Consider the following 25781-nt stretch of genomic DNA (forward strand, 5'->3'; position numbering starts at 1 on the left):
TTGCCTTCCCCATTTTGGAGAAGTATTGGGGAAAGAATTAATGAGCAAAGTTGGGGAGGGAAGAGAGAAATAAGTCTCAATGGTTTGTTCAGACTTCTCCAGCACCTGAGTAGGAAACCCCATTTGGCTAACTACGCCCAAATCCAAATGTCTCATTTATTAGGGAATTCTGTGCTTTAAAAACTGGTGATTACAGGTAATCATGTACATATTTAAATAGGCTGGTAATTAACAATGTAGATGAAATGGCTTGTATGATATATTTCTCAGGAATTATTTTTTCAGTCTTCAAAGTGCCAGTTAAATATGTTATGTTCACACCTTTGTTACACTAATTTCTCTTTTGTGGCTCTTACTAATGCAGTGAAATACTCATAACTGTCAAGATTTGAGGGCATTTGTGTCTTTAGAAGCCATGCCTAATCTGCAGATAAAGCTCTTTTGTTTTTATAAGTCAGCACAATCAAATTATTTTTAAAGAATTACATTGCTACAACCAATCTTAAAGAAAAGTTGTAGAGACCTAGTTCCAGAACACCACCACAATGTATACCACTTCATAAAATGTTTATTTAGGATGGTAACACAGGATAAGTCATGCAACAGCTCAGTAAAAAAGGGAATCATGTAAAGTTGATGTAGTATAGTACTTGGTGCTGCTGATTCAGGAATAAGTTTATAAAAAATCACACTCATTGTCCAAAACTGGTACATCTAGAACTGCTTGAAAGCTGAACATGGACATTACTTGTAAAAGTATTTGTATTAAAAAAAGTTGTAGACAGTTAAAAATTGCCACCTAAAGATTACTTCAATTGGACAACTATCACAAGGTTCATCCTTACAGCTGCAACACTAAGGCTGCTGTGAATGAAAGTAGAACTTTATGCACTCAAAAAATGAGGAACTGTTTTATCCTGAATGAAAAAATGAAATAAAAATTGTCTGCTGCTAAACCACAAAAGCAAAGAAATCTATATTAAAAAACCTGCGTTGGCACCAAATACTCTCAAGCTGATGTATTCAGAAGGTTAAGAGAGGTATCAGACAATATGCACTGGCAGACACTATAGGAGAATGATTCTTATTTTAAAATGGAGTAATTATAACTAAGGACATTCATGAAATGGTGACATCCTACCGTGAGAATTTTGTCATTTGTAGTTTGATTTCAGTTGACACACTATGTTCAACTTTTTAGGGGGTAAATAAATACAGTGGGATGAAATTTGAAATCAAGAGAGAAGAACGGTTACCATCCATCAGTCAGCACACACCTGTGTGCACCGAAACAAGTCAGTAATTCAAAAAGAATCATTTGAAAATAAGAAGTGTTTGCACTTATTCCTGGTCATAAACAACCCCACAAAATCTCACTTTTGGAACTATTCCAATTGAAACTACACACTGAATTAAATTCACACAGTATTAAGTTTCTTTATGTAAAAAATCTTTATACATAGTAATAAAAAAAGATAAAGGCAAGATGCATCAAACAGAAGTCAGCTGGTTGTTCTCTGGTCCTATACAGCCCACCAAGGATTCTTGCAAGAGACGTGGGAGACTGTCTGTTTCAAGCATCTTCACCTTTCGCTTGTGGTAAGGATTGTTCTGTCTAAGCATCCAGGATGACAGATGCTGGCGATTAGTTTTGGCACTTACGCTGGCAAACTGAGCTTCTTTCCCTTGAGTACTAAAAAAAAGACAAAACAAGGCATTGTTAAATGTATGCATGCATCCAATTATCAACCACCAAAAAACTAATGTTATTCTGTCATGCATCACCAAGATACACTGGGTTGTACCCAAGTAAGTCATATTCAGAGAAGCCCCCTGAAGTAAAGAGGTCTATTCAAAGTATGATGCACTTGGATACAAACTCAGAGCGTTTTATGGAATAATATGAACAAAGCATATACAGTGGTACCTTGGTTTACAAACTTAATCCATTCTGAAAGTCCGTTCTTAAACCAAAACCATTCTTAAACCGAAATGTGCTTTCCCTAATGAGGCCTCCCGCCACCGCTGCCCTTCCACTGTTCGGATTTCATTCTTAGACCAAGATAAAGTTCTCAAACCAAGACACTTTCTAGTTTTGCGGAGTTTCTAAACCAAATTGTTCTTAAATTGGACTGTTCTTAAACCGAGGTACTACTGTACTGTCTTGTTTGATGTATTCCACCTTGCATTTTTATGAAAGTGCAATTTATAAATATTTAACAAAATAAACAAAAAAGGAAGCTTGCTACCCTGAGGAGACAAAAAGGTAAAGGGGGAGATATGGTGAGAAACAGTGACATTTAATATTAGTCGAATTTGTGAAAATTACCATATTTTTCACCCTATAGGATGCACTTTTTCCCCTCCAAAAATGAAGGGGAAATGTGTGTGCGTCCTATGGGGCGAATGCAGGCTTTCGCTGAAGCCTGGAGAGTGAGAGGGGTCAGTGCGCACCGACCCCTCTCGCTCTCCAGGCTTCAGGAAGCTATCCGCAAGCCGTGGGAGCCCGCGGGAGTTCCCGACGGGCTCCCACGGCTTGCGCAGCGCTGCCTGCATCCTGAAGCCCCGGCGCGCTGAGCAGTTGCACCGGGACTTCTGGTAGTTCTGCGCAAGCCGCGGGAGGGCTCGCCCGGCTTGTGCAGAGCTGCCTCTTATCCCGAAGCCCCGGCACGCTGGGTAGCTCTGCGCAAGCCGCGGGAGGGGTCCCCCGGCTTGCGCAGCACTGCCTGCACCCCAAAGCCCGGGCGCACTGAGCAGTTGCGCCAGGGCTTCAGGTAGCTCTGCGCAAGCCGCGGGAGGGCTCCCCCATCTTGCGGAGAGCAGCCTGTTCTGGGGGCTGGGGTCGGGGGAAGCTCGGGCTTCCCCTGCCCCAGCCTCGTGCCTGGGGGGGGGGAATAATTTTTTTTTCTTTATTTCCCCCCCAAAAAAAACTAGGTGCGCCTTATGGGCCGGTGTGCCCTATGGGGTGAAAAATACGGTAATCTCTAGCCTTTTATTATTTTATAGGCATTTGTAGACGGCATTTCACCATGCAATCCCAAAGCTGGTTATATACAGCTCAATACAATTAAGCCATGTCACATTGTGCAACCCAAAGACCTATGCAAAAAGGTGACAAGGTGAAACAAACCTCGGAGGGCATGTCTGGGGCCACTACTGAAAAGGATTTTCATGCACTGCTGCCCAATAAACTACATATGGTAGCAGATCCACAAAGAGGACCTTCCCTGCAAATCTCAACACTGCGGCAGGCCTATATGGGAAGAGGTGCTACCTCTGATATTTTATAATGTTTAAACTCTGATATTCAATGCAGTACAGTAGAACCCCGTGTTACCTACTGTCCTCCTTGCGAATGCTTTGGGTTACGAGCTCCGCTAACCCGGAAGTAGATGCTCCCAGTTGCGAACTTTGCCCTGGGATGCAAGCGGAAGTTGCGCAGCAGTGGGAGGTGCCATTAGTGAAAGCACGCCTCATACAACAAGCGGTTTCGGCTTAAGAATGGACCTCTAGATTGAATTAAGTTCATAATCGGAGGTACCACTGTAGAAGAATTCCAAAGCAAACTTAAAATACATTTGCTTTGCTTATATTGGGCTGGTAATGCAGACTGCTGAGCCAGGGGCAAGATAAGGAAGAGGTGACAATACTGGATGAACTGCACCACTTTAATACAGGACTGAGCTTTGAAGGACGACTGGGTTCACTTACTCTCCCCTTGTGCGTAACAATTCCACCCTTTCTGGTTTGCAGCAAAGCTCAGCTTGCCACTCAGCCACTGTTTTTGCACATCACTTGTGCCTAACTATTGCGTTTGCTTGCCCTGCAAACCAGGACTAAAAACCACATTTCAATCCATTTTCATGTTGTTTTGCAGATAATGCCTTGTTATAAATATACTCAGATCTTGGCTGCATTTGACTCTAGCGTTATGCAACAGTGGGAAACCCCAGAGCACACCCACAACCTCCAAAGTACTGAACAGCTGTGCTTATTTGGATGAGTGACAGAGCTACAATATTATACACAGCACTAATATACTGCAGAAAGCATGTACAAGGGATCTAGAATACATAAAATCTTTAGGCCTACAGAACAGGAAGGCCGTGGCCCACTCCTTACCTTTTGTAACATACAAATAGAAGAAGTCACAGTACAGAATAGTCTGGACCACACCAGCAACGACAGCTATAAGGTCAAAGAATCCCTCAAAGTAGTAGCGCCAAATCCAGTTGATAAGGTACAAGGCACGGTACAAGCCCAAGAAGAAAAGATAGTGAGTAGTGATGGTTTCTGCCTCCCCAGTTTTACTGATCATAAAAAGTTGGGGGAGAATAGCAACGGACTCCAAGTAGATGGAGAAGGTCCACAAGATCTGAAAGAGCAAGACAAAAATGTAAAAGTGATACCATCACTTGGCAGCTTCGACGTCTAGTATGGGTCAATCCATATCAAGTGATCCAACTCTTTTACCTCATGCCATCCAATTATCTTAATATTCTGTACACTTGTTGAATGATCAAAACTAAGTTTAAATCTAAAATTTTAATTTTTTTATCTCATCCCACTTGTGAGTTATGAGGGGTTGAACTTTCAATAAATTGACAATTTTGCCTTTGCCGGACTACACAAAAACCTTAAAAGTTCAACCCAGAATTGAGATACCTCAAAACTAAAAACAAAAATCTCTTCAGAACTTCATGGGCTTTAATATGATATGTCACGATGGACTTACCTTAAATTTTAAATTTAAGAATTTTGAGAGATGATGGGAATAACTTTGGTAATAACAAGGAGTTCTCGCCTGCAAACCCCACACATGTAATTTTTAAACATCTTTGGGAAAAGACTGGAGAGTAGCTTCTTAGCAAAATAATGGATGTTCATAGGTAAAGAAGAAGAATCTAAAACCTTTATAAACTGATGGCAGGTGCAGGAAAGTGTGGTATGTAATAATGTCAAAGCTATCCGCAAATTTCAAATTGCGATAGTGCAATGACTTATGTACAGGGCGGAAATTAGTAGTGGCTTGAAATAGTAAAAACCAAAGCAATACCTCTATGGAATTTTGTCCATGTTTTACGTGTACTATCCTGAAATAGTATGTAGGGATACTTTTACTAGAAGTATATTATTTCACCTTGCTGTTAAAATAAATGCTCAAAACATCCTACAATTTGATGGACATATTTAAAAGCAATCAACTATGAAATAATGCTTTGTAATTGTCTTTATACTGTGTTTTGTTTAGCAACAGTATGCCCATTGTGTGTGTTTGTTTTCTTCTTTTGAAAACAAATAAATAAAAGAATATGGGACTGGGGCTCTCTGAACTCTAAAGGAAAGCAGAATAAAAATGTAGTAGGAAATAAGGTGGGCAGTACTGATATATGAAAGTTTTCCTGTGCATTTCATGGATCAGCTAAAATATAAGATGTATACATGTTGCCTATATTTTCCATTTCCCCTACTTTTTGACACACCCTTTAAATAATTGTAGTTCTCCTTAAATTACCCAGATGGCACCAAAGACTTCTCAACTTCTATTTGAGGACTTAAATTACATGAAGTGAAGGTCATAAGAGCCAGACCAATTTTTCAATGTTTTTGTTTAGTGCACTGAACACACCACAAATATCTGAGTAACTAATTACGTTTAAATAGTTAGGATTATGGTCACTGCGTTGTTCCTCAGATATAAAGAAAATCCATCAACACACAATGGTATGAACTGGGATCATTGGATGTACTTCTAACTCCAATCCCTGTATTGCTTCGGTTTAAGATTGCATGAAGCAATGGTGGAGCCACCTTCTCCTGGATTAACTCAGGATTAACACCCATTTGTGCCTGAAGATCAAACTGGGGTTGAATTTTAGCATGCACCTATACATCTTCTCTCCACTACGGTTGGCTGAAATCAATCAGGCTCTCCTGAGTTGGAAGAAACCATGACGGTCATTCTAGTCTACCCCCTGCAATGAAATAATCTTTTTGCCCAACATGGGACTCAAACCTTCAGTTCTGAAATTAAGATTTTGTGCTCCACCGACTGAACTATCACAGATTCTTCATGTACCTGCCCACTGAGCTCTCTGTGGTGTACTAAACCTAATTCTACAATGACAGAGGTGCCAATGAGCTTTCATGTGAATAATTTTGGAGCCCACGGACTCATTAAACAAAAATCCTTGCCTAAATACAATGGTGCCTCGCAAGACGAAAAGAATCCGTTCCGCGAGTCTCTTCGTCTAGCGGTTTTTTCGTCTTGCGAAGCAAGCCCATTGACGGATTAGCGCTATTACCGGCTTTTAGCGGCTTATCGGCTTAGCAGATAAGCGGCTTAGCGGCTTAGCGGTGGGGGGGGGGGGAGAAAAAAAAACCTGCAGCAACTCACAAGACATTTTCGTCTTGCGAAGCAAGCCCATAGGAAATTCGTTTTGCGAAGCGCCTCCAAAACGGAAAACCCTTTCGTCTAGCGGGTTTTTCATCTTGAGAGGCATTCGTCTTGCGGGGCACCACTGTACAGATAAGCAATTTGCACCAAATCACACACAGATTTTGATAATGACATTTTACAAGCAAGGTTATAGGAGAAGTTGATTTCAAAATTCCTAAAGAATTTTGTTTTTAACCCTGGTTGGGATTTTTCAGCACTATATGGGAGCAGCCCACCGAAGCAAAATCTAAGCCAGCCAAACAACTAGCGCCAGCTCTTTTAAGCCACTGGACCACAAACAAATACTATATCAAACAAACTGTGCAGCTTTGAGTGAAACATCAAGCTTACGATGCAGCATAAAGAAAAAAGTGTTCTGTTTTATTTCAGTTACCCAAGTCCTCTTTACATTGTTTCAGAAGCCAACGCTTTATGAATAAACTAACCTCCAGGGGAGAGAAGTCATGATTGACAAGAAAAGACAGCCCACCAACTGGAACCACAAGGAACTCCACTCTGAATGTATCATGGTTTCCATCATAGGTAGCCTTAAATTTCATGTAGATCAGGTAGACTGTAGCATACGAGCAGGCAACGTAGATAAGCTGAAAGGAAAAGACCCAGATGAGTTATCAGGCTTTTAGTCTGTTTCCTCCATAAAAAGCATTTTATACATACAACAAGGAACAATGTTGACCATTGAAGCATGTTCCCCCTTCCTGCTCCCGTTTGCTCAGTTACATTCATCAACATATTGCACTGTCTACAACAGGAAAGCTATTATTCATTTTCTGGGGACCGGCTCTTTTTTAACATAGAAAATGGTTACCCGGAACATAAGGAAGTACAATTCCCACCCCTCCCATACCTACCAACTGATTGATTTGGGTTCCTTCAGAAGTTTAAGGAAAGTGGGATCTTTGCCTCAAGTTTTAATGGCTTGAAAGCAACATAAATCTTGTCAATTCTAATGCTGCAGCTTCAACTATAGATGCTTAAGTTGTAAAATCTCATTGATTCTGTCCCCCTACTTACTGCAGCTGGAGCATTTGTGTGAGAAAAGGTGCAACTACAGTAAACCTGCAACATGTGCTCGCTTTACTCATGGGACCACAACTTTAAATAGTCATTAAAACTATTTTAAAACTAAAGCCTTACTGAGTTTTGGGAAGGCAGCATAAGGGCTCTGGCAGTGTCCCAAAAGCAGCCCTCTGCCTCACTGGGGGTAGGGGCAATTTCGGGGGTTCCTGACTGTGTGCATGGACCCCTGGAACCAAACCCTTTTGTAAGGGGGTGGGGCCACTGCACTCATATGAACAGTTCTGCACTTTGCAGTGGCTTTTCCCATACAACCTTTCTGCAATTTTCTACGGGTTCCAAAATCAGTCATTGATAAAGAAACAATAATATTTAATACAGGGCATTCCAAACTCAGCGTTGTGATATGTTGGTGAGTCGGCTGCAGTATGTAGGTGTGTTGTGCGAACGATCCCCGCGTTCCTCCCGGCGCGGGAAAGGGGTTAGTTTACTAACTAAAACTGAATTACTATGTCATGAAATGATGCACGTCTAAAAAGTGTGTCACCAAGATGAAAAATCTGGAAAGTCTGGAAAGTTAATACGTTATGGCCATCGCTTGAGGAAATCAATCATTTATTAAATCTGCATATGAGTAAAAGTGAGTTGTGAAGCAAGAACCACTTCTTAGAAGCATTTTACCCTAAAATAGTGATTGCCACGTGGAGTTTATAAATGCCTGTTTAAAATTTAAAGCTGTGGTCTGTGGGCCAGCAGTGATTCATTCAGATTGATCTGTGATATATCTGTGGAGTTGTTGTGGATGTACAGTGGCACATCTATTGTATTAAATAGTCATAATGATTTTTATTGCAACTTTTATTTCCTATATCACATTTTATTGTATTGCAGTTTGTAACCTTTCTACTTACTGGGAGCAATAGGAAGCAGTGCTTATTCCAGACATAGGCAAACTCAGCCCTCCAGATGTTTTGGGACTACAACTCCCATCATCCCTGACCACTGGTCCTGTTAGCTAAGGATCATGGGAGTTGCAGTCCCAAAACATATGGAGGGCCGAGTTTGCCTATGCCTGGATTCCATCCCCTGCTTCCTGCTCCTGAGCTGTTTTTGTGCTAGCTGGTCATTAGAAGAACTACCATTTAAGAATTGATGCTTGAGTTTGCCCTTTTCCTCTTTACTCCCTGTCCCTTTCCCCTTGTTCGTTAGATTGTAAGCTGACAGGGCAGGAAATGCCTTGTTTTAATTGATTGTATGTAGAGTACTCAGAGTATTTTCGGCTAAAGCCTGGGGTTCAAATACTCTAAATAAATGAATTAAAAATAAATTTAAAACCATACAACATCTGCACAGCACATTACAATAGCTACAGCAGCTCCACCCCAAAAAAGCATTGTGGTCTGCCAGGTCATACCCTTGGGATTTTCAAGTGGTCCATGGGGGGGGGGGAGTTTAGGAACCATTGGTATAAAGCATGGGTAGGCAAACTAAGGCCCGGGGACCAGATCTGGCCTAATCGCCTTCTAAATCTGGCCTGCGGACGGTCTGGGAATCAGCGTGTTTTTACATGAGTAGGATGTGTGCTTTTATTTAAAATGAATCTCTGAGTTATTTGTGGGGCATGGGAATTCGTTCATTCCCCCCCCCAAAAAAAAATATAGTTCGGCCCCCCACAAGGTCTGAGGGACAGTGGACTGGCCCCCTGCCGAAAAAGTTTGCTGACCCCTGGTATAAAATGTCCACTCTCAGGAGTTTCATTACACCACTGTAGTGAATATTTTAACTCATGCTGCTCTCTTCATGACTACCAAGGAGAATAGCAACCAACTTGAAATAATGGCCTGGCAACCAGGGCCAGGTAGCAGCAGATGTCATGGTCTCTCAGGGACAGGCACCACTTCAGCTAGGCAGCCTGCAGCTCTTGGTTCTTCCAGGTGACATGCATAGACTAGATTGGAAGTGGGTTCAGATCACTATCTAAATTATACACATATTCTGCTTTAGTATATTTGAAGAGTGCTTCATTGGTAGTGGGCTTGTTAATGCAAGAGGCACCCAACGTAGTTAATGAGCCTACAGTTAAAGGCAGCTCCTAGCTTCTGTTTTCAGGGCTTCATCCAGAAGAGGTTACCTTGAGGAAACTGGGCTTCATTATGTTCATGATAAAAATACTGTACACAGACTTAATTATCAAGTGGAGAAGGCCGAGGCTAAGAAAAATTAAATGACTTGCTGAAGGTCACACAAATGGTGTCAGATGTGGAATCCAGGTCACTGCCTAACTAACTAGGCCACAGCAACCCCAGGCGAAATGTTCAAGGTTCTCCGCTCACCATCTGTAAGCATATTCTCAGGGAACTAATACTTAGAACACTTTAACAAGCGGAACCTAGTTTCCATGCACTGTAGCACACAGAAAGGACAGCATGAGTCACCATCCCAGAGGTGGTATTCAAGTAGCCAATGAGTCAAAGAAAAATCCCTAGAAAGCAGTGGCCAGGATGCCAACAACAATAACATCTGGAAAGTACAAAAGCCAGGACTAGTCTGGAGTAAACTCACCAATAATAACTGATTATGATTATTAAGACAAAAAAGAAACACGGTTTGGATAAAGTTACACTTGGGGGGGGGGAGAGAGATAAATTCAAAGCAGTCCTACTAGCAGAGAAAATTAAGAGATGCTGGTTAATTTTACAGGTGAGGGGCCTGATCGGGCAATGGGGTTCTGTAGTCAATTTGACGTTTAGTGGGCCTGATGAGAGTGGGAGTCCACAACATTTAGAGGGCCACAAGATCCCACCCTTAGGCTAAACCAATTTCTTCATTGGATTTGCTAGCTGCCTTTCATTGAAATGATTGTAGGGAGGCACACAATAGCTTCATTCAAAAATACAATGAATTATAGTAATGAAGGTAAGCAGTATTAAAATTGCTACAGAACATATAGCAGAATTTCAAGCAACAGTAACAGTGCATCAGGGCCTGGTCAATTTGGTTACTTGCAAACACTTGCACAAAAGAGGCTTCAGACTACAGCAAAAGCTACAAACAAGAAAGCAAACTGAACCTCCTGGGGTTGCCAAGGTTGTTCCTTGCCAATTCTCTTGTGCCTCCTTTTGGCATTTGCACATATACTTGCATAAGCAAGAAAAAGCACACACAGATATCTGGGTGTCACTCCCCGTGTCCCTGGGTCCACAGATGAGAAAAGGGCAGGCTATATAAAAGATGGCACTGCCAATTCTATAGCTTCCCAGGATTTCAAGCTGCATCCCCATCATAAGTAGGGTAGACATTGCATCTTCTTTACCTTCTCCCATCATTATGGTGGTTCTACTCCGCCAAAGAATCAAAAGAGGAAAATTATTTGGGGTTGGATCCAGACTAAGTCATGCTTGGAGTAGACACACGGGAATCAATGGAGCTTATGTTAGTCATGACAAGCTTGTCCCATTGATGGGTCTACTCTAACAATTCTAAGTTTGAAGCCAACCTTTCATCAGTAAAATGGCAGGTTCATATTTTTGTCTTTACAGACTACACAACTGGCTAATAGCAAGAGATTTGAACAAACATTCGAAAATAGTCTGGTTGTGACTAAGCACGGCTCCATAAACATTTCAGTATCATTTACTTCAAAGTAATTAAAGTTGAAGGATTTGTGGATTCTTTGCACATCATGAATAGAAAAAAAGCTGGGCAAATAGTTTTCTGGTAGACCAAATTAAAACTAGAATCAGATAGAGGATCAGCCCTTATTCTAGGGCTCACAGACATGAAGAAAGCTGTGTGAACAAGATGCAATTATGACCATTGTGTTTCCCTGACTAGACAGGGAATTTTTGACAGTTCTAAGGAAAACGAATTAAGTACAGATAAGCACTCCTCATTAGTAGCAACAAGCATTCAATGAGAGTTTGAGACAAGCTTCTAATCACTTTTTTATTCTATCATCCTTTCATATGGGGTGATCCCCAAACCAGGGGACAAATCAGATCTACACATCTGTTTAGCACCAGTGGTTCTGCAGCACCAAGTGCTTCCATACCCCTCATTGGACCTGCTTTTTTATCTTTTTGTATTACAGGTGTAACTCTTTACACCAAGTCATTTTACTTAGCTCACAATTCATATAAATATTTCATAACACAACCAGCATACATTGGAATCCAATAAAAATTCAGCGGCTTGAGAGAGCATATATATCAGCACAAGTACGCCAGACTCATCCTCGAGCCCAACCAATACTCATCCCCCCTTCATGTATTTGTAGTCAGAATTGCATAAGCAAACATTCACATTAATATCAAAATGGAAGTCCACCAGAAACCCAGCCTTGAAAGTGGGTTTGGCTCAAGGTTGGCTTTCTCCACCACACTCTCCCAGCAAAGCTTCTAAGTCAGGATTGCTGAATGCCTGCTTGTGGAGCAGCTGGTGTATTGAGCTTATGGAAGTTGACTAAGAGAGCTGTAAAAAGGTCATGTGCATCCAATTAAGGCAGGTCCGTTTGAGCACGTTGCCATACATTCAAGACATCCCTACTAGAACACAGATTTTACCATCTTAAGAATTTCAGTTTCCATTTTAAAAGTATAACGGGGGGGGGGGGGTGCAATAAGGAGTGCTTCCAGGAGACACAAGGCAGAGTTCTACTGCTGTTCCGAACACCTCTAACTTGACTGTCATCCCCATCATCTTCTTTCATTTCTTGAAAAGAAACCTAAAGCCAGTTTTGCAAAGCAAATAGATACTAATTAGCAAGGCACTCTGTCTGAGGACCATATACATTTCATGAGCCTTTTCTTTTTCCAAAGGCCAAAGGCACTGGGATGATCACATATATACACACACCTGGTTCTTCTGCTCCAAAACTAAGAAACCCCTCAAGTAAGGCACAGAGTCCTCAGAAGGTGAAGAGTCAGACAGGGGTGGCACATCCCATTTCGCCACTTAAGGCAAAACGTGAAGTGCCACTCTGCCATGTCGCTGCCACCTTGCACTGCCTGCCTCACCACCTCCACGCTCCATGCATGCTCTGCAAGATCTCACACCATTTTGATCTTGCCCAAAACCAGCACCAGTGTCAGATGTGGTGGGGCAGGTGAGGCACCTGCAGGGGCACCGCCTTGGGGGCTCCCACTGCCTGAAGCAGCAGCCTCACCCCACCTAAGGACTGCATCAGCCCTAGAATCAGGCATACTCCAGGGACACAAAATAGTCCCCGGCTTTGTTGCTGGTCAGATACTTTGTAGGAATTTTAAAGAACATAGTCATAGTGATAATAAAACTGGAGGAACCTGATCAAGCTATCGGAGGACAAACTAAGTTGTGGCCATCAGGCAATGCGGCAAACTGCCTCAAGAGCTGTCTTCAACCCTTTCAGGCAAAACAGTTTATCCATGTGTAAAACAGAGAAAGCTGTCATCTAGGAGTGAAACTCGTATGACTCAAGACACTGCAGATGACTGGCAATACAAAGGTAATTTATTGTGGCATTTGCAAACCTGCTTCTTCCCTACGGCTGCAACACAGTGGTTGTTGTTTTTTTAATCAGCAGACCCACGTTAACTTTAACATGAACAGGGAGAAGCACATTTGAATTTTCTTTCAGCCTTTACTCGAAATCACCATGGAGGTGAATTCATTAAGAGATATGTGGAAAAATTTCAGTAGCCCCTCTTGCATATTGAATGTATCATACCTTCATAGAAGTGTTATAAAAAGAAATGAATGAAGTGAAGAGATCCAGGTAACGAGTGGTGAACACCAGTGCAAAGAGAAGCTGGCTTTTCCCAGATATACCTAAAGGAATAAAAAGAAGTCATGTGAGAAAGGGTATCTAAAAACCCAAGCCATGCGAATTATCTTAGTTCAAACACCAAGATTCACTGCACACCCACCGCGGCATTGCAACAGAACCTTATGGCAATCTGAGCCCCAGATTCAAAACCCAGAAGTTTCATATATTGCCATCTATTGCTAGCAATTTTCTGCTACTTACCTCTTTTGCTACTATTCAGCTTTTTATTCATAACCAACAATGTACCAGGCACCATACTGAACAGGTCAAATCATAAACCCTCTGCATAAGAGCAAAAGGAAGATTTATCAGAAAAGAAGCTAGGTTCACTGAATACTAGTCACTGGAGAGCAACAACAACAAAATGCAACAATGAAGAGAACTAGGGATAGTCCTATGGACCACTGTCACGCACAGAATGTCTTTCTATGCTCTGCCCCAGAAATGGTTCAGTAGCACTGATCAGGAATCACTGTGTATCAAAGCTGACCATCAGCTGGTTGTGGGCATTTTGCCTACTCCGAAAGTTGTTGAGCTTTTTTTTTTTTTGCACAAACCACAATATTACAATATTATTGGACCTTTCAAAGTCAATTCCGCATTTGAAATCCCAGTAATGTCTGGGAAAATCCAGGTGTATGGCACATGTATGCCATTTCAGTTTATTATTTTTATGTCAGCCAGAGAGAGGGTATCCCAGTGCTGTGTCCTTAGCAGCCTTAGAAACCTAAACTATGGCTAGAAAGATGTGAGATCCTCTCTTCCAGCTGAGTGACTAAAGAAAGCAGTTGGGTCTGTATCAGCCTCTATGTTCCTAAGACTCAATTCCACTCCCAAACTAATGGAAGATGCCATATCATCACTTGGACCCCCACCTTTCACTCAAACCCTTCTGATATTAAATAAGTATACAGTCAATTACCATCCCAGCCCAGTTCCTAGGGTCTTCCTTCTACCCAACTCCCATCATGGTCACAATGAGGCTATCTAACCTAGGCAGGGCCCACTACCAGATCTGATCCCAAACTGTGAGAAATTCCCACTGAGACATCTTCCATGCCCTATACCTGAAGAACCATCTGCATTGAGAGTCCCTCAGGCAGGACACAGTGGGTGATAACACAACACTAGACATCAATCTAGAGCACATTTACATGCTTCCTATCTCCCACTGAAGTGTGTCTATAACTGAAACTCTGATGGGCAAGTCATTAAAAAAAACCTCACTACAGTAAGTTCAGAGACCACATTTTTGTAAAGATGTAAAATAGGTGTTGATTACAATACATGCCTCATTACATTGTCATAATGTGGCAGCACGTGCCTATTTATTAGCTCTGCTCCATTCAGCTCAATGTGAACAAAGCAAGCAACAGAGGTTGCATTTTTCAGCAGCAAAAAACAAAAGCATGGATGCACTCTATGACTCAGCCTGTTTTGTCATGCTATTTTGTCAAGACAACTGCTTAGATACCACCTTTCTGCCAATGCATTCATAAAATGGTATACAATCCAATATACTTGTTACAAATGGAAAAGGGAATGAAAACCAGGCACAGAGTGTCATGTAAATGTTGCAATGACCAGACTCAATGGCCACCAAGGGAGAAAGTTCTGAGGTGGAAGGAGTCAAACAGCAATAGGTGCTGGCCTCAGCTAACTGACCTTGCAGGCTCTCATTTTTCCCTCTGATGAGAAAGGGTGCTGATGGAAGCATGAGAATTAGATGTCCAATACTAAAGAAGAAGTGTTCAACAACCAAAAACTTACCACAGGTCCCAATTTTTAAGTTACAGTGGTACCTCTGGTTGCAAACGGTATCTGTTCCAGAGGTCTAGCTGCATCCCGAGGAATTTGCAACCAGAGGACCACTTCTGCGCATGCGGCGAAACCCAGAAAAATACTTCTGGGTTTGCCGCGTTCACATCCCGAAGATTACGTATCCAGAGGGATACGTAAGCAGAGGTACAAATGTACTCTTAGAGCCCTCTTGTTGCTTATAAGTACTCTTAGTGCCAGATACATTACCTTTTATTTCAGTAGCCCCATGGCAGTTCATATTTGTATCATTTTATTTCATTACAATATCTGATGTCTTTTGTTCAAAAGGGAAGTTGATGGTAATAGTATTCCCTGTTATAATTGTTTTTCTTAAGCACTTTCCTGTGAAATGTCAGAATGTCATCTACTCTCCCTCTCTCATCTTGATGCAATTGTTTTCTGTCGATCGACAGTGCTTATTCAAAAAGAAATTGTGTTAAAGAATAAGCAAGTATCTTTGTTTTGAACATTAGCTTTTAAAGGCTTAAATTTGGGAGGCTGCGTATCTCTGCTGGTTGCCAGCATTCTCTAGAAGTAACACACTTAGTTAGACTCAATGTAACTATTTCACATTACACTAACAATGCTGGTGCTAAACTATTTTTTCTTGTCAATCTTAGGAAGTGATAACACTAAGCCCCTTGAAGAATAAACTACAGTGGTGCCTCGCAAGACGAAATTAATCCGTTCCGCGAGTCTCTTCGTTTAGCGGTTTTTTCGTCTTGCGAAGCACTGCTATTAGCGGCTTAGAGGCTTTAAGAAAAAGGAAAAAAACTCGCAAGACGTTTTGTCTTGCGAAGCAAGCCCATAGGGAAATTCGTCTTGCGGAATGACTCAAAAGACGGAAAACTCTTTCGTCTAGCGAGTTTTTTGTCTTGCGGGGCACCACTTTATTCTGGTTATGAAAGTTTTTGCATTAATTGATTTGCAAAGGATCCCTACCCAAACATGACCTCACTACATATACTCTGCTAGCTTCCTCCAACCTTCCCCCTTTGCAAGGACACCTTGAGGCAGGGGTAGTCAACATGGTGCCCTTCAGATGTTCCTGGATTTCCAACTCCCATCATTTCTGACCATTGCCTATGCTGCCTGAGGCTGATGTGAGTTGTGGTCCAAACAACTTCTGGATGACACCACACTGGTTATCCCTGCTTTGGGGCAAAATAGTAGTCAGAAAGGGTACAACCAATTGTTCCAATGATGCTTTGCTCAAAGGCACAATAAGCTGTCTCCCAACTACCCAGATCTCACTTGCTCCTTATGGGCTTGCTAGTGTTGAATGCACTATGAATACGTAGTGTTATAGGCATTCAAAATAAATATACAATAAGCTGTATGCAGGCTAGGATAGTACATGGAACAAAGTTTAACAGTGAATGGGTCATACTCTAATAGCTATTTAATTTAATAGCTATTAACATGCTATTAAAATGGGTGCCTTTGCATATATAACTGCTCAATCCTTATCAAAAAGTGAAGTTTCAGTTCATTGAGGTTTACTCCCAAGCACACATGTATACATGATTGCAGCCAGTTTACAATATTTATATAAGTTTATATAAGCTTACTAAGAACTAAGCTGCCCTGTGGTCAACTAGCCTTACTTTTACGTAAGAATGCCATATCATCAAGCTGTAGGGATAATAAGACTGCTTGGTTACAAAACAGAAATATATATAAAGTTAATGAATTCTAACTCTAAACAGTTCTGCATATGAGGGGACTCATGGTTTATTCAAACTCTGGCTACTTCTCTACAATAACTCCAGTCTGCAGCTTTAAAAAGAGCTCTATTAAATTCCCAGGAATTAGTCAACTGTGAGTGATGCATTTTGCCATCAGATAGCATTTCCTCTGCCTTACAAAGTTCACAGTTCAAAATCTACTTGGCTTGATCATAAAGACAACAAAATTACCAACACAGAATCAGTCTAGAATAGTATTTAGACATAAGAACACAGTTCAAAGTCAAACCATCAATGCAGGATAAACAAGGACTGTGCGTCTAAGTGAAATGTACTGAATAGCTTCAGCGGCTTAAAAAACTTGTGACTGAGCTTGCTTTCCTTTCCTCCCTTCCTTTTCCCTCACCTGTCATGTCTTGTCTGTTTAGACTGTGAGCCTAAGGGCGTGCCATCTTAAAGCAACTTACAAAAATCTATTCTGAGACTAAAATCAGGGTGTAAATGCTGTAAACAAACAGGCACACAGAAGCATCAGAGTGAGTAAATTCTCATTTCTATGTTAAAATAACAAAAAATCTATCTTCAAAATAAGAGATTAAAGCAGCCCTTTTACAAACAAGTTTTGTTTTGCAACATAACCAGGGATCTCTTCAGTTGAATAAATTTCTATTGAGGAAATGACATGGGGTGCAGCAAGAATACAACTGATCTCTCTCTTCCAGGCAGCTCTGTTCACCACACCTTCTGTTAGCTGCCACGTCAGACTAGGCCAGGAATCCCAATTGAGAGCCTATTCTCCCAAGCCTTGATTCAGTCATTTGCTTCCAATTTTCAAATGCAGCTGGCAATGTAAGTAAAAGAGCTTGCCAAGCTCTAAGATCAAGTCGGATCACAGGTTAACCCCTTCAGTTACAAATAAATAAAGGGTCTAGCATGAAAGTCTATAAACAGAGGTTCCAAGATTCAGAACAACCTTGGAACTTGCAAATTATGCATAAAAACTTGCAGTTTCTGCAAAGCACTCAGAAAAAGCACAATTTAGGCTATGTCATATGTCTTCGATTTCAGAACTACTGCAAAAAGACAATGCATTTTAATTAGGATGGTAAAAGTCATTTTTTCCTGCAAGTCCAGAATCTGAAAGGGAAGTTCTAGCCTCAGGAAAGCGAACTACCATCCCCTTTGCTTTAAGTCCATTCATTCTATTTGTGCACAACTGCCTCAAAATGAATACAATGTCTGAATGGTAGGACAGGGAGAGAGAGAGAGAGAGAAAATCATACTTCCTGCAGCTCCCTTCACACTGTACCATGATTTTGCTTGGGCTTGAATGCTGCACCAGGAATTTTCTTTCACCTACTACATCATTGTGTGCTAAGAAGGCACTTAATCTGTTCATTCATCTCATTTATATTACTGTGCTCTTTTTGAAGCAAGAAAGAGATGACAAAGTTATTTGCCCTGAATATTCATCATTATGGAGGAGTTAGCAAAAAAGGTTGCCTAGATTTTGAATCATTACAAGTCTCTACTGACTTAGCTTCAATTTCACTAGCACTATGAAATCTCTCTACCTACAACACTATTAAAAGAAAAAGAAAACCCCAAACCATTTCTGCACTTAGTTCACTCCGATGGGATCTTCATCAACTAATATATCCCATACAGAATACATATAATGAACATAAAGCCCTGTTTTCAGGATACCCTTTCAAAGATATTCATAGAGTTGCCCTCCCCTCCCCTTTTTGAAAGACAGTGACTGTAACCTCTACTCTCTAGAATTCACATCTTCCAGTGCAGTATAGGCTTACCAACTCTTTATTTGATGCAACTGCAGGCGTGGCCCCCCAATCAATATATTTTATCACATATTACATTCTTCCTCCGAGGAACTCAGGAGCAAAACACACGATCTCCCACATCCTTGCCCTAGCAACAACCCTGTGAAGGCAGTTACGGTTCAGAGAGGTCTAAGGTCACCTGACAAGCTCCATCAGGAATTTGAACCTGGGTGTACCCGGCCCTAGTTCAACACTCTAGCACTGAACTACACTGGCCCCACTCTGCAGTACCCCACAAGTTTTCTCTAGCAGACAACTCCACTTAATGCAACATCCCATAACCTTTAAAAGAAGTCACTTCTCAGATCTCCCCATTTAGAAGTAGGAGGCATGGCAGGAATACGATCCCCAAATCAGCATCACAACCCCCCCCCCAAGCATTTACAATTACACCAAACCCTCACCAAATACAAGAGTAAGTGGGGGAACCCATCACTCCCCCCCCAAATGAGTACCCCCAAATCCCTAACCTGATCCAGCCTCCCATAAGCTCCTCACTTACAAGAAATCTCCACCCCATCACCACCCACCCACCTCCACACCCCCAAAATTGCCCCTCATCTGACGTTCTTGCCCAACTCGACACACAGGAGACAGCATTTTTTGTGGGGGGGGGGAAGGATTGGAAATCGCTCCACCTCAACATCCCATAATCAACCAAGCTTGCTCCGCCAACACACACAGAGGAGAATATGGGGGCACCCCTCCCCCAAAGTAGGCACTCCCTCCTCAGTCAGGCTCCACCACAACTGAAGGAGGCGAAGTACCCCCATAAAACAGGAGGGCATAGGGAGCACCCCCTCCAAATCCCCCCTCCACTGAAGGCAAGCATAAAAAAGGGGGGTGGCAAGAGGGACGCACCCTCCCCACTCCCCACACCAAAGTCTCTGAAAGGAAACCCCATAGGGAGGAGAGAATCACCCCCCCAAAAAAATCTGCACCCCCCAATTTCCCCGCTCGTTTCGCAGTGTGACGAGGGGGCAGGACCACCACTCCTCCGCCCCACTCCCTCCCCACAGGCGAGGGGCCGAGGCGGGTCCCCCTCCCCCCACGGCCGGGGGTCGACGTCCCTCGCGCCGCCTCAGCCTCGCCAACCGCCCGCCGAGCCCGACGCACCGGCGCACGAGCGGGTCTTCCAGATCTTGAGGAGGAGGATGATGATGGCCGCCAGGTGGGAGAGGTCCCCGGTGAGGCGGAAGACGTTCATGGCGCCGGCGGCCGCGCTGGAGGAAGAGGAGGAGGTGGAGGAGGAAGAGGAGAAGCGGGGAGAGGAGCCGGCGACCGGACCGAAGATGGCGAGAGCGCAGCGGACACCGAGCGACGTGGCCCGGGGACGTGGCCAGAGACAGCCAGCGCGGGCGCGGTGCACGCCGGGAGAAGTGGGGGGGGTGAGGGAAGGAAAGCGGAGAAGGCGGGGGAAAGAGAGGAAGAGCCACGCCCCCTTCTTTCCCTCACAGCCGATGGGCGGGGCTGGTGAGGGATCCTTTCCTACGCACGCGCACATTCTCCCTCCCCCATCCAAGGAAAGGGCGCACGACGGGTTTTTTCTTCTTCTTCTGCGCACGCGCACATATCTCCCACACCGCAACACAAGACTCGCCCTCTGCCGTACCGTCCTTAGAAGGTGGAGCTGCGCTTGCGCTGTATGGAGGAGCAAGAATTCGGGAAGGCTTGTAGCGGGGGCGCGAGTGCGCCTGCGCCGTTTCGCCCGTTGGCCGCAATAGCGGGTTTTAAAAAGTCGGTTCCAGACGCGTTGCCGCGTTTGATATCGGTTGCTAAACTCGCACATGTTTTTGATCGACTGGCATTGCTCTGGCCTGGCGTTTTATTGCGTTATGAGTGCTCGGGCATTGTTTTAGGCTGAAGTCGAAATTGCGTTGAATGTGTTTTTTATATAGAAAAAGTGGTGTGCAAATATGTTTTTAAAAGTTTTTTTTTTTAAACTGCTTTTCTGGGCAACAGCATCAGGCCTGCTGTTATTTTTACTATAATTATTCAGTTACATTGTAACTGTTAACAAGATGAATGCACAACAAAATCGACTTTAGAGTAGCAAAGTTTTTCTGCAGTTCGGAAAATAAAATAAAAAAGAATTGCCCAGGGTCAAGTTATTATGGTGCACATACTAGCTCAATTATAAAGTACTCATTCAATGATAAATACATATTTGTCACTTTCCACACAAAGCACAGTATGATTTATATAAGTAGATCATTAGTGTAATTTATCACTAGACCATACACAACTTATCACAAGGTGGTAACTTATATTAACTAGAATCAGAGAACTGTAGAGTTGGAAGGACCCCCAAGGGTCATCTAGTCCAAACCCCTTGGAATGCAGGAATCTCAGCTAAAGCATCCATGGCTAATGGCCACCCAACCTCTGCTTAAAAACCTCCAAGGAAGGAGAGGACACCACCTTCTGAGGAAGTCCATTCCCTTTGTCAAACAGTTCTTACTATCAGAAAGTGTTTAGTCGGAATATCTTTTCTTGTAACTTGAATATATTGGTTCAGGTCCCATCCTCCAGAGCAGAAGAAAACAATCTTGCTCCATCTTCCATGTGACAGCCCTATAGATATTTGAAGATGGCTACCATATCTCCTCAGTCTCCTCTTTTCCAGGATAAACATACCCAACTCCCTCAACTGTTCCTCATAAGGCTTGGTTTCCAGACCCTTGATCATATTGGTTGCTGTCCTTTCCACACTTCAATTCCTTCAAACTGATAATCTCCTACTGCTGCATTTGCCCCAAAGTTCTGCCTTGACATCATTAGATGTTTAGAAATGTTTAATTTTGATCTGTTTTAGTATTAATAAGTTTTGTTTGTTTTAAAGTAGGGTTGTTAATTTTTATTTTTCTTACTGTGTGCAGGCAGCAACTGTTTTAGCAGTGCGCGCGTGCATAATGTTGACCCCAGAAGTGGCTGGAACAGGGTGAGGACGGGGCAGGGAGGGAAAAGGGTGGAGCAAACTTAACATGCGCTCCACTGATGCGCACAGGGGTCAGGAATGCACCCCCCCCCCCGTGCTAAAGTGTTGTTGCCTGTTGTTGTGCCTGTTATTTATTTAAATAAATAAATTGGGCATGTCTGGCCCAATCTCTTCATACTTCCAGGTAACTGATTAAGACACAGGTTTTTCAGCAAGTGTTTGGAGGGGGGGGCTGATTAGACAATAAAATTTACTTTGTCTGCTGCTATTAGTAATTGCTATGTAGCATGGGAGTAGCCAGGATTTATTGGGGGGGGGGGCAGAACCAAGGTATCTGTGATGCAGTTGCACAGTTAGTTAAGTATTTTTATTTATTTACTTGATTTAGGGGGGCAGCTGTTCCCCCTGCACCTCCCAGGCTATGCCCATGCTATGTAGTGCTTTTGTTATGAGTTGCTGTGTTTTTATTTAAGGCCCCATCTGACCAGTGCAGTTAAAACGGTATTACACTACATTAAACAGTCATGGCTTTCCCCAAGGAATCTTAAGAACTGTAGTCTATAACAGGTACAGCATGTTGTTAGGAGGCTCCTATCCCTGTTCATAGAGCTACGCTCTCCAGAATTTCCTGGGAAGAGGAATTTACTGTGCAGTCTATCAGTAGTAATGGGACAAACCCATTACTCCTCCATGCTCCAGGGAGGGCTCTCAGCAGCTGGAGTCTCAGTGCAAGGAGGGAAAAGCCTTTTACCAAAACACCCAAGAGAGCAGGGTTCAAGGTGCAATGAAGCCTCAACAGGGGAAGGCAGGGTTGCCATGTGTCCTCTTTTTCCAGGACGCATCCTCTTTTTCAGGTGTAAAATTTCTTTCCAGGTGGATTTTTAAAAAATTTGCCAAAATGTCACTGGCTATACTTTGTGGATGAGACATAGACGTAACTGGTGGTTAAAGACTTGCTTTCCTCTTCTCTTCTGCCCCACCCTGCCAGCAATATATCGCAACTTCTATTGCCTTCATATAGTAGGGGTATTTAAAATGAGAGTCTTCATAGCGTCCTCTTCTTTGCTCTTCAAAATATGGCAACCCGAAATTGGTTATCACGTGGGGGGGGGCGGTTTATATTCTCATGTTCTTTTGGAAAAACGGACAAGAGAGCATTAGCCTTTTCCTCCGGATGTTCCCCAATGAATGGTAATCACAGAGAGGTATACAGATAGATGGATGCCAACAACAACACAATCTCTGAACCTGGAGGAAGCATGTCACCATCCATGATTATTAACCATTCTCCGCTCCCTCCTCATTCTGTCTCTCTGCAACATGCGCTGCAGCTCCTAGCAACAAGCCTTGAGTGGTGGTGGATGGTAAATGACAGGAATGCAAGGAGATTAGCAACGGGCGAAAAAAAGCAGCACCTGTCCAATTTTTATTTTCCGATTCCAACAGTGTCTCCACAACAGATGTGAAACATAAATCTATATAATTTAAAAAAAAAAAAAAACAAAAAACCAAGCAATCCATAGTTCTAAACTAGGCATTCTAGTTTAGCGGAAGGAGCAAATACAAAGGGCATAAAGCAGGGATTGCCAACCAGGGCCACGTTACCCGGGGGTGCAAGGGATGCGGGGCACCCGGGCGCCAAATTCTGGGGGGCGCCAAATGTATACCTACTGTATACCAGTCCCTCTCGATCGGCGGCAGTGAAAAGCAATGGAGCGAAAGTCCCTGCCCCCCTCCTCTGTCGCTCTGTTACTCCATAGCATGAAATATTACCGATGAGTCAGGAAACAAAGGCAGTTTCTTCCGCTACGTTGTCGTTACAGGTGAGTAATTCCCCCCCAAAAAAGCTCAAGAACTTTGAGTTCGCCCCCCCTAAAAAAAGGTCAACAACATTGGCTTCCCTCTCCCCAAAAAATCTCAATAAAAGTTAATTTGGGGGCTGCTAAACTATATTTGGGGGCGCTGGGCGGATCTTTGCACCGCGGCAGCGCATTTGCTAAAGACAGCCCTGTTGCCAACCCAGCGCTCACAAGCACCTGCAGGGCTTTCACCGGAGGTGTCTTATCCCCTCTAGAAATGAAATTATAAGGCAAAATGTGCAAGAACCTTCTAAGCAATTTCTGTGAAATGAGAGTGGGTATGATGTTGTCACCTTGTGTATTCCCCTCCCCCGCCGGGTTTGAGGATTGCGCCCCGCTACTATTAGACAGCAAGGCCGGCTCACCCATGAGGCAAGGTGAGACAACTGACTCAGACAACAGGATCCACAGGGGCAGCAGATCCTGATACAGATCTTTATTCCCCCTTTGCTCCTGGTGTCAATCTCCACTCCCCCACTCCTTCCCTGGCAGTGAGCAGGGTGTCATTTTGTAGTTCACCTCAGGTATCAAAATGTCTTGGGCCAGCCTATTAAACAGTAATGTATGTGTGTGTGTGAGAGAGAGATCAATATTGTGTGAGCTCCACAATAAGGACCAGCAGAACATAGCTGATTTCCCTTGGCAGGCATAAGGTTGTTTGGGATGGATGTCTGTCTTGTGTTATGCCACACTCCCTACGACAGCCATTTTGTGTTATGCCCTTCTCCCATAGCAGCTATTCTGAGACTGGTGCCTGCCATAGCTGTCAACCTTCCCTTTTTTGTGGGAAATTCCCTTACTCCAGCGCCGTTTCCCACTGCTATCCCGGATTGTTAGATATCCCGTAGACTGTCCCCGGGACAGGTGAGGCTGCTGATCCCTTATTTTCGAGGCTGCTGATCCCTTACTTTCAAATCTGAAAGTTGACAGCTATGGTGCCTGCAGTGCTCTCTCAAAATTTGGAATGAGCAAAGGCAGAATCATCCTCGGTTTAATCAACTCTTTATGAATCCTCAATCTTGAGTTCAAAAGAACAGCATCCAGGATCAAAGGAAACATGTTTCAAAGTAAATAAAGCGGCTTGTATCTGCAAATGAATTAAAACAACAACAACATCCTGTACCATTTAATCTTCTGGGACAGAAGCAACAAATGTATTATCTACCATACCAGAAAAGCTGGAAGGTTTTCCAGCAATTTTAATTCTTTTAATTCTTTTTTTCAGCTCAGTCAGTACAGCATGAGACTCTTAATCTCAGGGTCATGGGTTTGAGCCCCAAACTGGGAAAAGAAATCCTGTACTGCAGGGGGTTAGACTAGATGACCCGCGAGGTCCCTTCCAACTCTGCATTCTATGATAAACTAATCCAAATAAGCTTGTAAGGTTGTTATAAGTAATCACCCCCCACCAACTTATATTTACAGAATATAATTCAATACAAAATTATGGAAAAAGGTAATTCCAGAGGATTTTTTAATTTTAGAATAGCATACAAATAATTAAAAACACTTTGTAGACCACACAAGGTTTCATCCCTGACAACCAAATTGCAGCTGAAACATTTACTTTGTAAGCATGATAATTCCTTTTGGTTCCACAAGATCTTTTGCCATAACAAAACAAATGGAATTTTCACAGCATTTCTAACATTAGGTTTCAACTGCTCATCCAAAAAAGAGAGGGTGAACAAAGATTAAAAAAACAAACAAAAAAACAAAATTGCAACGTGTTAATTGATCACTTAGCATAATGAACATACTGTAATCCATATTTCAATTAGGCATTTTGGCTTCTTGGAGAAAGTATTGTGCCACCTGCTTGCTTCCTTTTGAAATATCATATAGATTGGATATATGTTATCAAATGCTGATCATATTTAAGCACAATCTCCATTTTTTGCAATTAAAGTAATTGACACAGAGATTAAAAGATTATATCGAACCACAGGTCACCTTTAAAAAGTGTGCCCTGACTCTTAATAAAGAAGGGGGGAACAATTAAAACACAGAAAAACCCCATGGTTGTCTTTTCTGGACTATGGTGCTAGACTATAGGCTGTAAAAGATAAAGGTAAAGGACCCCTGGATGGTTAAGCCCAGTCAAAGGCAACTATGGGGTCATGTGGCCAGCTGACTAAACCGCTTCTGGCACAATGGGACACTGTGATGGAAACCAGAGTTCACGGAAACGCCGTTTATCTTCCCGCCACAGCGGTACCTATTTATCTACTTGCGCTGGCATGCTTTCAAACTGCTAGGTTGGCAGGAGCTGGGGCAGAGCAACGGGAGCTCACCCCATCACCGGGATTCATACCGCCGACCTTCTGATCGGGTGGCGCTGTGGTCTAAAC

At 42.8% G+C, this 25781-nt stretch overlaps 1 protein-coding gene and 1 long non-coding RNA gene across 2 annotated transcripts; both read right to left on the reverse strand.

The window, feature by feature from the left end:
- Positions 1-550: 550 nt before the first annotated feature.
- KDELR2 (KDEL endoplasmic reticulum protein retention receptor 2) lies at positions 551-20016 on the reverse strand. The gene is made up of 5 exons (XM_081840379.1): positions 19750-20016; positions 13182-13282; positions 6886-7044; positions 4123-4375; positions 551-1693 (listed from the first exon to the last, which is right to left on the reverse strand). Exons 1-5 carry the CDS (start codon positions 19838-19840, stop codon positions 1659-1661), a joined length of 639 nt encoding a protein of 212 aa, XP_081696505.1. The 5' UTR covers positions 19841-20016; the 3' UTR covers positions 551-1658.
- On the reverse strand, positions 5238-6878 carry LOC309329518. The gene is made up of 2 exons (XR_014151191.1): positions 6520-6878; positions 5238-6195 (listed from the first exon to the last, which is right to left on the reverse strand). It is a non-coding gene; the product is annotated as an uncharacterized lncRNA (long non-coding RNA).
- Positions 20017-25781: the final 5765 nt, after the last annotated feature.

This window comes from Podarcis erhardii (genome assembly GCF_964252035.2).
Source record: "Podarcis erhardii genome assembly, chromosome: 14".
Classification (NCBI taxonomy): Eukaryota; Metazoa; Chordata; class Lepidosauria; order Squamata; family Lacertidae; genus Podarcis; species Podarcis erhardii.

Bases quoted from the DNA above. Each gene is read 5' to 3' on its own strand.
- KDELR2 (XM_081840379.1), bottom strand. From the start codon at position 19,840: ATGAACGTCTTCCGCCTCACCGGGGACCTCTCCCACCTGGCGGCCATC. The intron at 7,045-13,181 runs GTATGATACATT...TTTTCCTTTCAG, and splicing joins TTTATAACACTTCTATGAAG to CTTATCTACGTTGCCTGCTC. The intron at 4,376-6,885 runs GTTAGTTTATTC...TTGCTCTTTCAG, and splicing joins ATGACTTCTCTCCCCTGGAG to ATCTTGTGGACCTTCTCCAT.